Source organism: Chelonia mydas, chromosome 15, assembly GCF_015237465.2.
Source record: "Chelonia mydas isolate rCheMyd1 chromosome 15, rCheMyd1.pri.v2, whole genome shotgun sequence".
Taxonomy (NCBI): Eukaryota; Metazoa; Chordata; order Testudines; family Cheloniidae; genus Chelonia; species Chelonia mydas.
This window is the reverse complement of record NC_057856.1, coordinates 13,970,342-13,984,479: the sequence shown is the minus strand read 5'-3', so window position 1 is coordinate 13,984,479 and position 14,138 is coordinate 13,970,342. Positions and strand designations below refer to the sequence as shown.

Sequence of the window (14,138 nt, the reverse complement as noted above, 5' to 3'; positions counted from 1 at the left end):
CCCAGAAACCTCTCAATCCCACCTGCTGTAAGCTAATACCCTACAGACTGGAGAAATGCACTGTAGGGTTGGTGTACATATTTTGTACTAAAACTTTTCTCATTTTAAAAAAATGGCCTTTAAAACATTTTTGTGAACACTTATTGGCATTATCTAAGTATTCTGTTTTTTAACATTTTCTGCACTATTTATTAGTGACATTTTTATTGAATGAATCACTCTCAGAATTTCCAAAAAGCCACGTTTTCTTACCAAAAGCTGTGCTTGTGATAACATAAACACTACTGATAGAAATGTAAGTTGCAATGTCTGTGAAAAAATATAGCAGAAAACTTTACAAAAACTGGAAATTGGATCCATTCTGAGCACTACAAAATGGCAACAATTTCAAAATGTAGAGATTTTTTTCAGAACTTCACTTCCCCAACTTCTGCCAAGCTCTAGTTTGTTCTCCTACCTTCAGCACTTTGTAAACAAAGAGTTCCCCCCAGTGGTCAAGGTCAGACTTAGTGGGATCAGGTGTAAGAACCATAAGGACACAGATTTCAGAGCGGTAGCCCTGTTAGTCTGTATCAGCAAAAAGAACGAGCAGTACTTGTGGCACCTTAGAGACTAACACATTTATTTGAGCATAAGCTTTCGTGGGCGAAACCCACTTCATCAGATGCATGCAGTGGAAAATACAGTAGGAAGATATATATACACAGAGAACATGAAAAAATGGGTGTTGCCATACCCACTATAATGAGAGAGATCAGTTAATGTGAGCTATTAATCAGAAGGAGAGGAAAAAAACCCCAAAACCTTTTGTAGTGATAATCAGGAGGGCCCATTTCCAACAGTTAACAAGAAGGTGTGAGTAACGGTAGGGGGATAAATAAGCATGGGGAAATAGTTTTACTTTGTGTAATGACCCATCCACTCCCAGTCTTTATTCAAGCCTAATTAAATGGTGTCCAGTTTGCAAATTAATTCCAATTCAGCAGTCTCTCGTTGGAGTCTGGTTTTGAAGTTTTTTTGTTGTAGGATAGCCACTTTTAGGTCTGTAATCGAGTGACCAGGGAGATTGAAGTGTTCTCCGGAGAGAACTCCTCGTTCTTTTTGCTCATAAGGAGACAGGTATGTGGTGCTCAACCTTTCCAGACTACTGTACCCCTCTCACGAGTCTGATTTGTCTTGTGTACCCCAAGTTTCACCTCACTTAAAAAACTACTTGCTTACAAAATCAGACATAAAAATACAAAAGTTTCACAGCCACACTAGTACTGAAAAATTGCTAACGTTCTCCTTTTGTCTGTCTGAGCCAGCTGGCAACACCCAGTACCCCAGGGACACCAACTGATCTCCTCTTCCTGGGCTAGGTGACCAAGTAAGTCACCGCATCACACACATCTGCATAGGGGCACAGACCGACAAGTGCAGTGAATGCCAACATTGAAGATCCCCCCTTGAAAATACCTGGCCCTCAGCCCCGAGGCTACGGACAGCAAACAGGAGGGAATCTGCTCCCCCGCAGCCACAGCATGCACAGACAGACAGGCACTTCCATGGAGATCCAGGGCCAAAAACCACTGGGCTTCAAAGCATGTGTTTACATGAGATGGTTTAGATTTTCCATGCAGTGCTGGGGAGTCAGCCAGCCAGTCGCTGTAATGGTGCTGCTGAGAAAATCTGACCCACAGCGATGTTTGTAGGGAATCTGGTGACATTTACTAATACACCCAGTGTGGGGCTTGGGAAAATGGGTACAAACTACAGACAGCAGGAGAGTATGAGAAATCCTCATTCCTAACATGACTGCTATTATACCTTCCCCATCCTGCCCAGACCTAAGGTGCTCAAAGCAAGCAACTTACAGTTACAAGATACAACACAGCCAAGTATATACTCTGCCCAGTGCTATCTTTGAATAATGTTTGAACGCTGCATCCGATTTTACTTGTGTTTGTTCGGTTTCAGAGTTAAGATGCCATTGAGATGAATGGGACAGTTCACACCCCCTTAAGGAGGCTTTTGCAGGCTGTTACTTGCAGACACATTTAGGCAGCCTTGTAATCTTTGAAGCTGGTTCCACTGTTCACTATGATGGTCTCTCAGACACCTGGGATGTTGAATAATTGGTCTGGATTTCCCCTACCTCCCTGGCTGCTCTGCCAGCATCTCTTTTGTCAGCTCCTCCTCCTTCCCCACTTCCTTTCTCCGTAGGAGTCCCACAGGGATCCCTCCTTGTCCTCTCCTTTTCTCTCTCTGAGCCGTATCCTTCAGTATCTCCGTCGGCTCATGTGGGGTCAGAATCACCCCCGTGCTGACGACTCCCCAGTATACTTCTCCACTCCGGCCCTATCTCCTGCTGCTCATTCTCCCATCTGGCGTGCTCTCTCCGGTATCCCGCCCTTCGATGGCTCCTCTGGTGTCAAGCTCACATTGGCCAAAACTGAGCTCAGAAATCTTCCCTGCCAACCCCCTGAGCCACTGATGCCAGCCTGTTTAGCTCTCGGTTTCCTTATCTGTGGTGCCTCATGCCCCATTCCTCTCTATACCCATCCACCCCTCTGCCTCCGAAGTGTTTCTGCAGCAGAAATCTCAGGGCCTGACTCCATTGTCTTTGCTGGAGGCCTTGGGGAAGAACTGAGAAGGAATTAAACTGTGCTGACACTTACGGCTGTGATAGGAGTGTTGTCTCTTGCTCCCCACTCTGATAGCAGAGGGGATGCTGACTCTTAGGGAGAAGAAGGGGATAGTCCCCATCCTGCACATGGAGAATGAGGAGGGAGCTGGAAATAGCTCTGTGGACTGAATTTCCTGCTCATAAACAGCTGTGTGATTTGTCACAGCCAGAGACAAAACTGCAACTGGGGAACTTTGCACACAGGGCCCAGGCCAGGGGAGAGGAGGGAAGGGTGTTTTTGTCTCACTTCCACATCTGTCCGTGGCACTGTGTGGAACAGCAGTGCCACTCTTTATCACAGCACAGTAATAATCAGCCTCATCCTCTGCCAGGGCCCCGGAGATGGTCAGATAGCCGGCGTTACTGGCCGTGTCTTTGGAACCGGAGAAGCGAGCAGGGACCCCAGAGCCCTGGCCCTTGCTGGAATCCGTATAGTAATACAGCAGGTATTGTGGAGAATTCCCAGGTTTCTGTTGGTACCAGGACACATAGTAGTCACTGATGCTGGTCCCGCTGCTCATGGTGCAGGAGAGTTTCACGGTGTTTCCTGGGGACACTGACACTGAGGGTGGCTGAGTCACCACAGGCTGCGAGCTGGAACCTGGAAAAGATGGTAGAAATTTATCAACCCCTCTCTGTCCGTGCCCAGCCACTAGTGAATCTGGTTGTGTCTTAGCTTCACAGCAACTTATTTAACCCCCTCCCCTCTGTTCTCATCTGTGGACCACGTTCCTAGTAGGATGATGAGGGGAGCCCAGAGCATGGTGAGGAGATTTCGGGCCCTTAGGAGAAAACAGCCAGATCCACTGAGAAGGCCTGACAGTCTCTGCCCCTTATATTGATCCTACTGGGGGAGCAGCATCTAAGCTCCACCTTTATTCTAGTTTCTTCTTATCTGATTGGGTCCTACGATCACAGGGAGCTGGGCATGTGGGAGGAGAAACCATCCCTTAGGGAGGAGCTCCTGCTCTATAAGGTCACTAGCTCAGCTCCACTCCAGCAATGACCGTCTGCCAGGATCCAGGTTTCATTTCGACGCTCGCAGTGGAGGCTGCTGGAGTTCAGACTGTGCTACAGTTTCCATTCTAACCCCTTGTTTTCAGTTATTTGTAACTTTCCCAATCCTTCCCCTCTCGGCCTGTCAGTTCCCTGCTTTCCCTGAGGGTTCATGGATCACTCACACTGATCAAATACCAACTCAGCAGTTTCTGAGAGGGAGGAGAGGGCAATATATACACTTTGCCCATGATTAACCAGTTCCGGAGCCAACCAGGGCAGAGCTAAGGAGGAAATGGGGGGATGCTGAAGAGGTCCATTCTCCCATCTAAGGACCCACACTAGAGGATCTGGCTTTTTGTGTTACGCAACCTACATTCTTAATAGCTGCTCTTTGCTTTCTGGGATGATTTCCATCATCTCCAGGTCACCCAGCTGGGCTACACAAACTTCTCTTTATTCATGAGCAGTTTTTATTGGGCAGAAAATGGAATTCAGAGAACTGGGCCGTGACTCTGCCGCCCCTTGTGCTGAGAGCTAGGAATGAAAATCCCACTGCAGAACTAAGTGTTATTGTCATTGCTTATTGCTAAAGACCAGTGAGACGCATCACAGTCTGAGGAGGCTTCTCCTCAGGAGTTCTCCTGGCTCCTAGGTCTTGGGAGTTGGGAAAGTGCTAGAAACATCACCAACGACACAAAACGACACGGAGTCTCAGCAGCACCAAGACAGGCCGATACACACCCTCAAAGGTTCATTGGCAAAGGCGATCTTGTCTCTATGTTTCTTGGGGTTGGGAGAACCTGGCTCTGTCCCATACGACTCTGAGTCCCTGCCTTCTGGAAGATTCTGTGACTGACCCATGAAGTTCAGTTCAGGTCCCAGGTGAATTCAGGCATTTGCGGGAGTTCCCCACAATGGAGCGGATTTCACACGAAGGGTCCCATGGCCGACTGGCATTGGGGGAGGGGAGGCTCTCAGATCCCTTCCCCAGCACACAGACTGAACCAGATGGGAAATCAAACATGGACCTAAAAAGAATGAGGAGACCTTGTGGCACCTTAGAGACTAACAAATGTATTTGGGCATAAGCTTTCGTGGGCTCGAACCCACTTCATCGGATGCATGAAATAAAAGATAGAGGAGCAGGTATAAATACATGAAAGGATGTGGGTTGCTTTACCAAGTGTGAGGTCAGTCTAACGAGATAAATCAATTAACAGCAGGATACCAAGGGAGGAGAAATAACTTTTGAAGTGGTAAGAGAGTGGCCCATTACAGACAGTTGACAAGAAGGTGTGAGTAACAGGAGGCAGAAATTAGTATTGGGGAAATTAAGTATAGGTTTTGCAATGACCCAAACACTTCCAGTCTTTATTCAGGCCTAAGCTGATGGTATCTCTACAGCTCAATTGTAGCTCACGAAAGCTTATGCTCAAATAAATTGGTTAGTCTCTAAGGTGCCACAAGTACTCCTTTTCTTTTTGCGAATACAGACTAACACGGCTGTTACTCTGAAAGCTCTAGTTTGTTTTCCCACATTCAGCACTTTGTAAACAAAGAGTTCCCCCCAGTGGTCAAGGTCAGACTTGGTGGGAGCAGGTGGAAGAACCATCAGGACACAATGATGTGGTGCTCAACCTTCTCAGACTACTGTACCCATAGCTCAGTGGTTTGAGCATTGGCCTGCTAAACCCAGGGTTGTGAGTTCAATCCTTGAGGGGGCCATTTAGGGATCTGGGCCAAAAATTGGGGCTTGGTCCTGCTTTGAGTAGGGGGTTGGACTAGATGACCTCCTGAGGTCCCTTCCAACCCTGATATTCTATGACTGCAGGCTTTTCTATGACTGACCCCTTTCACGAGACTGATTTGTCTTACGTACCCCAAGTTTCACCTCACTTAAAAACTACTTGCTTAGAAAATCAGACATAAAAATACAAAAGTGTCACAGCCACACTAGTACTGAAAAATTGCTGACGTTCTCATTTTGTTTGTCTGAAATTTTAGTTTGTTCTGACTTCGCGAGTGCTTTTTATGTAGCCTGTTGTAAAACTATATAAATATCTAAATGAATTGATGTGTCCCCTGGAAGAGCTCTGAGCTGAGAACCGCTGGGGGATTCATTCTCTTCCTTCCCAGGATGTCACAGGATCAGCAGCACCAGGCAAGAACTCAATGAATCATCTGACATTCACTCCGAAGGGCTTCCTTGGTTCTGTGTTGGCTCTGTCCCATCATAGCCTGTGCTCCAGCAAGGTCGGGGCGGGGGCGCGGGGGGAGAAGGGGCTTGTTAACCCGCATTAGGGTGGTCCTCTGAACAGAGCTGATGTCACGTGCAGGGTCCCCAGGGCAGGCTGGCCAGTGGGGAGGAGAAGAGCCTCTCAGATCCCTTCCCTGGCCCCAGTCTGCCCCTGGGGGGAATCAAACAAGGACCTGACTCTCCAGTTGGGAATATTTCCCAGCCATTTATATTTGCGACATTTTGGCAGGGCCACTTCCTATCACCGTTGAAGTGCCCCATGCTCAGCAGGAGCCAGCTGGCGACACCCAGTACCCTAGAGACACCAACTGATCTCCTCTTCCTGTGCTGGGTGACCAAGCGAGTCACCGCGTCACACACATCTGCATAGGGGCACGGAAAGGGTGACCAGCACCTCACACAGATAGTGAGCAGGGCGTGGAGGGGCGGGCAGGACAATCTTCAGACGCTGGCTGACAGCATCAAGGTTCCTCTCCAGAATCTTGTTTGGTGATTATCCTGGGAATCAGAGAAACAGAGGCTGTGATGCTGCCCTGATGCCTCCAGTAACATTGTCCAAAGCCCTGTGTGTTGTCGCACCAGCTAAACAGTGTGGAGCTGACGTGCTTCTCCCAGGACAGGGCTTTGGGCCTTGTCCGTTTCTGGAAATGCCTATGTGGAGCAGGCAAAGGCAGAGAAGGGTGCTGAGCTCTGGTGCTTGCGGGATAACATCACTGTCCTGCTTCCTTTGGTCGCTCAGGAGATGCCGGATGGGAGGAAGGACAAGCTATGGCCCCGCAGGAGTAAAGTGTTTGGTGTTTATGTTACCAATGTCCTAAACCATCCAGTAGAACTTGTCTGCATACACCCACTGATGCTTCACAGACCATGAGCAGCCAGAGAGAATCCCTATCCCACGGCGTCCGTGGGAGCCACAGGAACAGAGGGGAAAGGTGAGGAGTGGAGACATCAACCTCCCCAGCTACTCCTCACATCGCTTCCGCCCCACATCTGGCAGACGCTTTGGGGCCTGGAGAATTTAGAGTGAGCACCTCTGGGTGGTCCTAGGGGGCCACTTTATTATTAATCTAGTATGTAATTCCTTGCAAAGAAATAAGCCTAAAATATCACCTTTGGGCACATGTCTGTGCTATTCAATACCATTAAAACCAAACTCTGCCCACCCACCCTCTGAGTAAAGTGGGGGTAAACATAAAGTCTGAATAAAGAGCGGGGCCTTGCTCTGTGACTCAGGGTTCACACCCGCTTACGGAGGCTTTTGCAGGCTGTTACTTGCAGACACATTTAGGCAGCTTTGTACCAAGTCACATTCATAAGGTTTTTCTTCTCAAACTTAAGTAAAGGCTAGAAAACGTAACTCTACTACATTTAAATTCAGATTCTGCACAAACAGGAAAATATTGGGATGATGTTCCAGCCCAAGTCAGCGCACTTTGAACCCTGAGTACAGACAGAAACCAAACTGCGGGTCATGAACTGCCCAGCAGAGCACAGGCTGCGGGAGTGAGGGGGAAGGATATTTCTGGCTTCCACTGTTACACCACACAGCACAGTGACAGCATCCTCTCCTCCGAGTGCCCTGGAGAAGGATAAGCGTCCAGTGTTACTGGATATGTCTTGGTCCCCACAGGCGGGAGCAGGGACTCCAGCAGCTCCCTGGTTTCCCTCAGAATCTGAGCGGTAACTAAAGTATCATGGAGAACCCCTGAGTTCACGTTGGAACCTGTAATCTTTGAAGCTGGTCCCACTGTTCACGGTGCAGGAGGGTTTCACAGTGTTTCCTGGGGACGCAGGCAGTGAGGGCTCCTGAGTCCTCAGCTCAATCTGAGATGCCCGCCATGTAATGGAAGCACTTCCCGAGCTCCATGCTGATCATCCACAGCGGCCAATAGATCATCGCCAAAGAAATGCAGATTCAGGCAGTGTGAAATACGGAGATCAGCGAGGACATTGCAGGTGCCTAAGAGTGGCGCTAACCGAGATACATACCCTAGACTGTAGAAGTGGCTGGGTGAGCGAGGGAATGTCTTTTATTGGACCCACTTCTGTTGGTGAGAGACAAGCTTTCGAGCTACACACAGCTCTTGGCTGAGGAAGAGCTCTGTGCAGCATGGAAACTTGTCTCTCCCTCACGGAGAGAAGTTGGTCCAATAAAAGACATTTCACCCACCTTGTCTCTTTCATATCCTGGGACTGAAACAGTGACAGCAACACTGTGTGTAGAAGTGGCTGTGAAGTCTGCCAATCTCAGCCCTCATTAACAGAATCTCTGCCTTGAACTGTTCCAAGGGTGATTAAATATGAAAGCCCCTTCCCCACCTCTGAAATGACAGCCCCTCCCACTGTCACAAGAAAGAATATTAAATGTGGCCTTGATTAAAGAGGGGGTTTCTGTCTCACTTCCCCATCTGTCTGTGTCACTGTGAGCAGCGTTACTGTCCCACACCTGACAGTAATAATCAGCCTCGTCCTGCGCCTGGACTCCAGTGATGGTTAACGTGGCCGTGTTACCGGATTTGGCCCCGGAGAATCGAGCAGGGATTCCGGAGGGTCTGCTGCTACTATCGTATATAACGAGTAGGGGGGCGCTGCCAGGTTTCTGCTGGTACCACTGCACATACTTGCTCCCAATGTTGTTCCCTGAGCAGGTGAGTTGAGCGTTTTGCCCTGGAGACACAGACGCTGAGGGCGGCTGAGTCAGCACGTACTGGGCCAGAGAACCTGAAAGAGGAGAACAAAAGGCATGGGTGGAAAATACCTATTTTGCCATTTGCTGTGGCATTCAAGCTTTGTGCAGGCAGAGCCCTTTACAACTAGAGACAGAAATAAACCCTCCCCTGCGTAGCACCTGAGCAGTACGTGAGCAGCGCGAGGAGCAGAGGGGCCCAGGCCATGGTGGATCCAGATGAGCTCGGCTTCCTGAGGCAAACGGGTCTGTGGCTGGGACCCTCCGATTCTCTCTTAAACCCGCAGAGCTGGAGAACGGCCCCTTCATGCAAATCTGCTCCCTGCTGATTGGCTGCCAATATCTATGACCACCACCCCTTTCGGAGGTCGGTAATACGGGGAGAGCTTGTCTTTATACATCCCCATTGTCACCGGGGTAAGAAAGAATTCTTCTGTTTTCCATTTGCACGGAGGCAATCGAGAGACTCCTGGAGCTGAGGAGCACAAGCTGCTCCACCATTGAGTTCAGGGAGGGGAGAGTCTCTGTCTGCATCTGGAACAACAAGAGCAGCTGAGGGTTCTTGTCATGGCTCATGGTTTGGGGGTTGCTGGCTGGGGGAGGTGGCTCGGCTGAGCAGGGAGCAGGGGGTGCTGGTGGAGGGCTAGGATGGTGCTTCCAGCTGCTGCCTTTTCACCTCCTCTTTTGACTCAGGGCAGCACCAGTTGAAGATGGCGAGGAGCCCGTTGGTCACTGTGGGGCCTGCAGGTGGCCAGGGGCCAGCTGATCACCACCCCTACATGTGGCTCCCCTGGGGCAGAGCACGGAGTGACTGGGAGAGGGAGGAAGCAGGAGGGGCTGCAGGCGTAGGCAGCCCCAGTGCTGCTCCCACTCCGCCCTCAGGATTTGGGGATTTCATCATGCCCTGGGGGGAGAGCCCCTGCCCTCGAGATCATGGAGCAGGGAGGTCAGAAGGGGCTGGACGAGAAGAGGGGTCCCCAGAGCTGAAGGCCCCTAGGCGACCTCGTATGTCTTATCTAAGAGCCGTTAGGGTATGAAAAGCCCCTGAGCCCAGAGACGACTCCACCGCAGCAGCTGGTAGCTGGTCACTGTGAACTGCACCCCCCCTTCTGCACCCTTCCACAGCTCGTGGGTGATCAGCTCCCCCAGTGGTCAATGTCACGCCCGCCGTGATCCTGTTCCTCTGCATGGCTGGAGAGCAGCATCACTTCCCCGTCATTGCAGCACACAGGCTGCTCCTTCGCCACTCGTTCTCCTCTGTGTGTCCAGGCCGATCACACCATCGACGTCCTCCCATCTTTGGGGGAGAGCCGTCATTTTTTCAGACAACTTCAATTGCCTTCATGAGGTTTCCTCTCAGTTCGTGTCAAAGCCAAAAGTCCTGCAGGAACAGAGCATCTTCAGATCAGGATATTTCAGATTCATAAAAATATTCCCTGAGAGCAGCTTTTGCCTTTCGCATGCCCCCATCTGTGCACAACAGGGCTGTCAGCAACACTTCCTTTGGGGCACGAGCCCCCCGAGAGGGCTCTGTCCCCCTCACTGCACATTTCAAATCGGGACACACATGTTGGTAACCCGTGGGGTTGTTAGAGGATTTATCCCAGCCCTCAGCAGGTTTGACTGTGAAGGAGGAATTGCAGCTGTTGTGGAAGCTGCTGGGGTTGGGGGTAGGTGGGTGGCCTCTCTCCCTCGTCCTGCACTCCGGATTCCTGGGGTGCTCCGTCAGGACTGTCATTCCTTCCCATTCTGATTCATCCCGCTCCATCACCCACCCCGGCCCGGTTTGTATCCAGAATGTCAGGATCTTGCAGCCCCCTCTTTGCGGCAGGCCCCCGGCGAGTTCTCTGGAGCCCTGAATAGGGAAGTCACAGGGGGCTGTAACTAGGGCTGCCCCTTCCCCCGCCCACGCTGAGGGGATGGTGACCGATCCCAGGCAGTCCCTGTCCTGCAGGAGGAGAGGGAGGGGGGAGACCAGAGGCTGTTCACCCAGAGCAAGGATTCACCAGGGAAGAGCTCTGCTTCCCCCTCCCCCGTAAGAGAGAGACTGAGGGGGGTGAAGGGCAGAGGTGTCTGGCAAACCAAAGCAGTGACAGTGTGAGGAGGGAAAGAGCAAGGGCCATAAAGAGCTGTGTCTGTAAGAGCCAGATGAGGACACTCTGAGGCCCTACACGCCTGCCTAGCACAGCCCCCTGGGGTCCTGGCCTTGCCTTCACACCACGGCCCTTCTGCTCCTTGGCTTGTCAGGGCCGGGGGTCGTCCACACAAGAGCGAGGACTGCCAGTGTCCCCCTCTGTTGCAGAATGGCTTTCTCCACCCTCTGGAACAATGCACCTGTCACCAGGGCTCCATCCCAGCAGCAGCACTCACCCAGTGCTGGGAACGCCTTGTGGGGTTGTCTGCTGACACAGCCCCAGCAGAGCTATGATGGGACAGCATCGGTAACGAGCCCCTCAAACAGCTAGCATGGTGTTGTTAGGAGCCCCCTGAGCTGCTGTTTCACAGCTGAGGTGAATAAGGCCATTCACACGTCCTGTTGCTCTAGTTTCAGGCTCTCTGCACATTCAGGCAGGCGCTGCTTACATTCAAATCACATTTTAAAGGTTTTCTTCACAATGAGGCAGGGTTACAGTCTTTGTTTTTAAAGAAAGATGAGATTCTGATCTCCTCATTGTACTCAGCAGCCTGGGACCCTCTGCACTTAGACTGGCCCTCAAGCCAACTTCCGGGTGTGAGGAGCTGAAACTCACTGCCAGGAGTAAATGTCTGTCTGCTGTGTTACGGGGGGAGACCAAATTCTGTAAGTTCTTCAGTTCCCCACAGAGCCCAGGCTGCAGGAGGGGGCGGGTGGAATGTTTTTGTCTCACTTCCACTTCTGCCCGTGTCCCTGTGAGGAGCACGGCCACCCCTCCACGCAGCACAGCCATAATCAGCCTCATCCTCTGCCAGGGCCCCGGCGATGGTCAGATAGCCGGCGTTACTGCCCGTGTCTTTGGAAGCGGAGAAGCGAGCAGGGACCCCAGAGCCCTGCTGCTTGTCGGAATCTGACTTGTATCTCAGACACTGACACTGAGGATGGCTGAGTCAGCATAGTCTGCAAGCTGGAACCTGGAAAATGTGGTAAAAACGGATCAAACCCTCCCTCCCTGTCTCCGTCCCCTAGTGATGCGGTTTCTGCACTGGCTTCAGCATTATCTTTAATGGACATTTAACCCATTCCCTGTGTTCTGACCTGTGCTTCACGACCCCAGTAGGACAATGAGGGGAGCCTAGAGCGTGGTGAGGAGATTTCGGGCCCTGCGTGGTGAGGAGATTTCGGGCCCTGAGGCGAAAACAGCCAGATCCACTGAGAAGGCCTGACAGTCTCTGCCCCTTATATTGATCCTACTGGGGGAGCAGCATCTAAGCTCCACCTTTATTCTAGTTTCTTCTTATCTGATTGGGTCCTATGATCACAGCGAGCTGGGCATGTGGGAGGAGAAACCATCCCTTAGGGAGGAGCTCCTCCTCTAAAAGGTCACTATCTCAGCTCCACTCCGGCAATGACCGTCTGCCAAGATCCAGGTTTCATTTCAACGCTCGCAGTGGAGGCTGCTGGAGATCAGACTGTGTGACAGTTTCCATTCTAACCCCTTGTTTTCAGTTATTTGTAACTTTCCCAATCCTTCCCCTCTCGGCCTGTCAGTTCCCTGCTTTCCCTGAGGGTTCATGGATCACTCACACTGATCAAATACCAACTCAGCAGTTTCTGAGAGGGAGGAGAGGGCAATATACACACTTTACCCATGATTAACCAGTTCCGGAGCCAACCAGGGCAGAGCTAAGGAGGAAATGGGGGGATGCTGAAGAGGTCCATTCTCCCATCTAAGGACCCACACTAGAGGATCTGGCTTTTTGTGTTACGCAATCTACGTTCTTAATAGCTGCTCTTTGCTTTCTGGGATGATTTCCATCATCTCCAGGCCACCCAGGTGGGCTACACAAGTTTCTCTTTATTCATGAGCAGTTTTTATTGGGCAGAAAATGGAATTCAGAGAACTGGGCCGTGACTCTGCCGCCCCTTGCGCTGAGAGCTAGGAATGAAAATCCCACTGAAGAACGAAGTGTTATTGTCATTGCTTATTGCTAAAGTCCATCCTAGGGCAGAGTTGGAGCCACGGAGGGGAAGGGATAGTTCAGGGGATAGTTTGTGTGTCTTAATTGTGGACAGGTTTCTGCTCAGGGCTGTTTCTTGGACAGGCACCTGCTCAGTCTGTATCAACAGGGAGCAAATGTCATCAGAGAATTACCAAGAAACCATCCCCTTGAGATACCCTTCTGCGAGACTGAGGAAGGACACTTGGAGAGTGTGTATGTCCCATGGGCTCCTCGTATGGGGATGTCTGATGGCACCTGCTCTCCTCCAGTTCCCACCTGCTTCACCTGTCCCTCTCTGCCCACAAGGAAAGAAGGAAAAAGGGGGAACCTGGGAGGTAGCAGGAAAAAAGCATCACTGTTATTATTGTTGTCGCCTCCCATAGTATCCCTCCCCAGCAGCTAGTGGCCAAATGATTCATGACAAACAATGGCCAGTGTCTCCTGTTTGGCCTATTCTAGCTGAAGAGCTCCCTCTACTGGTTAGTGCGACACTTGCAGAAGTGATCTCTTGTCCTAGCTGACAGTTTTACCAACATTTCCTTTTCTAATTCCAGAGCCCCAGACCAGCTCGGGACCTTGGTTCCTATTCCCCAGCCCAGATTTGCTCCCTGGCAGAATTGTTAAAGTCACGAGAAGTTGCTCTGCTCCTTAGTAACCTTTGCCTTAGCTCAGCCATTCCTGCTGACCTCCAAATGCTGCAGCTGGCCCTGGGCACTTCATAGGGATGCGAAGCTGGGAGGGGAGCTAGAAATAAGGTGGGGACTACTGAGGACAGGGAAGACTGGAAGCAGTGGGGAGCTGACTCACAGAAATCAAATGCGGAGTTGTAGCCCCAGGGTCATGGAGCACTGCTCAGCTCCACTGCGTCTCCTTACCCTTTCCTCCCCGTGGCTGCTAATATTGCATGCAGGCTTCTTGGGCCAGTGCCATGAAGCATACAGCCAGCTCCTACAGTCCAAAAATTCTGAGTCAGGCCACTGGAAATAATGAAATGAATAAATATACACATGGGGGCACCATTCTATGTGTCTTTGAGTGTTTGAGCCTCTTGGGGATGCTAGAGTCACTTTTTCAATATATTCTCTGCTATCCCAAGGGCTGGAAATTTCCTTACCTAGTCAATGAAAGCTGAGGTGCTCATGGAATCACTGTACTCCAGAATCTGGGGCTTTCAGCAAAAGAGCCTAATTAGCACTGGGCTCACTATAAAACCGCAAGAGATGGTGACTCTGATGAAGGGCAAAGAAGATGGGAACTCAAAGGTTAAATTTGGCCCCTGTTCAATGGGAAACCAATGCAAAGGGTAGTGCCTTGGATGATGGACTCTTGGACGCCTGGGGTGCTTAGTAATTGGGCTGGATTTCCCCTACCTCCCTGGCTGCTCTGTCAGC

The 14,138-nt window shown here is 50.8% G+C and overlaps 6 protein-coding genes and 1 gene segment (V, D, J or C); all 7 read right to left on the bottom strand.

Moving 5' to 3' along the window:
- LOC102937026 (immunoglobulin lambda-1 light chain) overlaps window positions 1-14,138 on the bottom strand; it is a 537,592-nt gene that overhangs the window by 176,245 nt on the left and 347,209 nt on the right. The window lies entirely within an intron of this gene.
- The window catches only part of LOC102941305 (immunoglobulin lambda variable 3-21), a 550,568-nt gene that overhangs the window by 197,089 nt on the left and 339,341 nt on the right, over window positions 1-14,138 (bottom strand). The window lies entirely within an intron of this gene.
- LOC122461352 (immunoglobulin lambda-1 light chain-like) overlaps window positions 1-14,138 on the bottom strand; it is a 567,620-nt gene that overhangs the window by 225,586 nt on the left and 327,896 nt on the right. The gene's annotated exons all lie outside the window — the stretch shown is intronic.
- The window catches only part of LOC102941083 (immunoglobulin lambda-1 light chain), a 389,283-nt gene that overhangs the window by 168,417 nt on the left and 206,728 nt on the right, over window positions 1-14,138 (bottom strand). For 3 of the 15 annotated variants that reach the window (XM_043529663.1, XM_043529705.1, XM_043529704.1), the window contains exon 2: window positions 8,354-8,645. The exons of 7 other annotated variants lie outside the window; for them this stretch is intronic. In XM_043529663.1, the coding sequence (XP_043385598.1) occupies window positions 8,354-8,645 (292 nt within the window). Of the gene's footprint in view, window positions 1-2,941; window positions 3,270-3,385; window positions 3,510-8,350; window positions 8,646-8,772; window positions 8,931-14,138 lie in introns of those variants that run through there. 5 more of the 15 variants (XM_043529695.1, XM_043529668.1, XM_043529667.1 and 2 more) reach the window with 5 other exon arrangements.
- LOC122463057 (immunoglobulin lambda-1 light chain-like) overlaps window positions 1-14,138 on the bottom strand; it is a 375,063-nt gene that overhangs the window by 189,266 nt on the left and 171,659 nt on the right. The window lies entirely within an intron of this gene.
- LOC102935130 (immunoglobulin lambda-1 light chain-like) overlaps window positions 1-14,138 on the bottom strand; it is a 376,593-nt gene that overhangs the window by 211,530 nt on the left and 150,925 nt on the right. The gene's annotated exons all lie outside the window — the stretch shown is intronic.
- Window positions 1-14,138, bottom strand: part of LOC119563806 — a 331,177-nt gene that overhangs the window by 219,352 nt on the left and 97,687 nt on the right.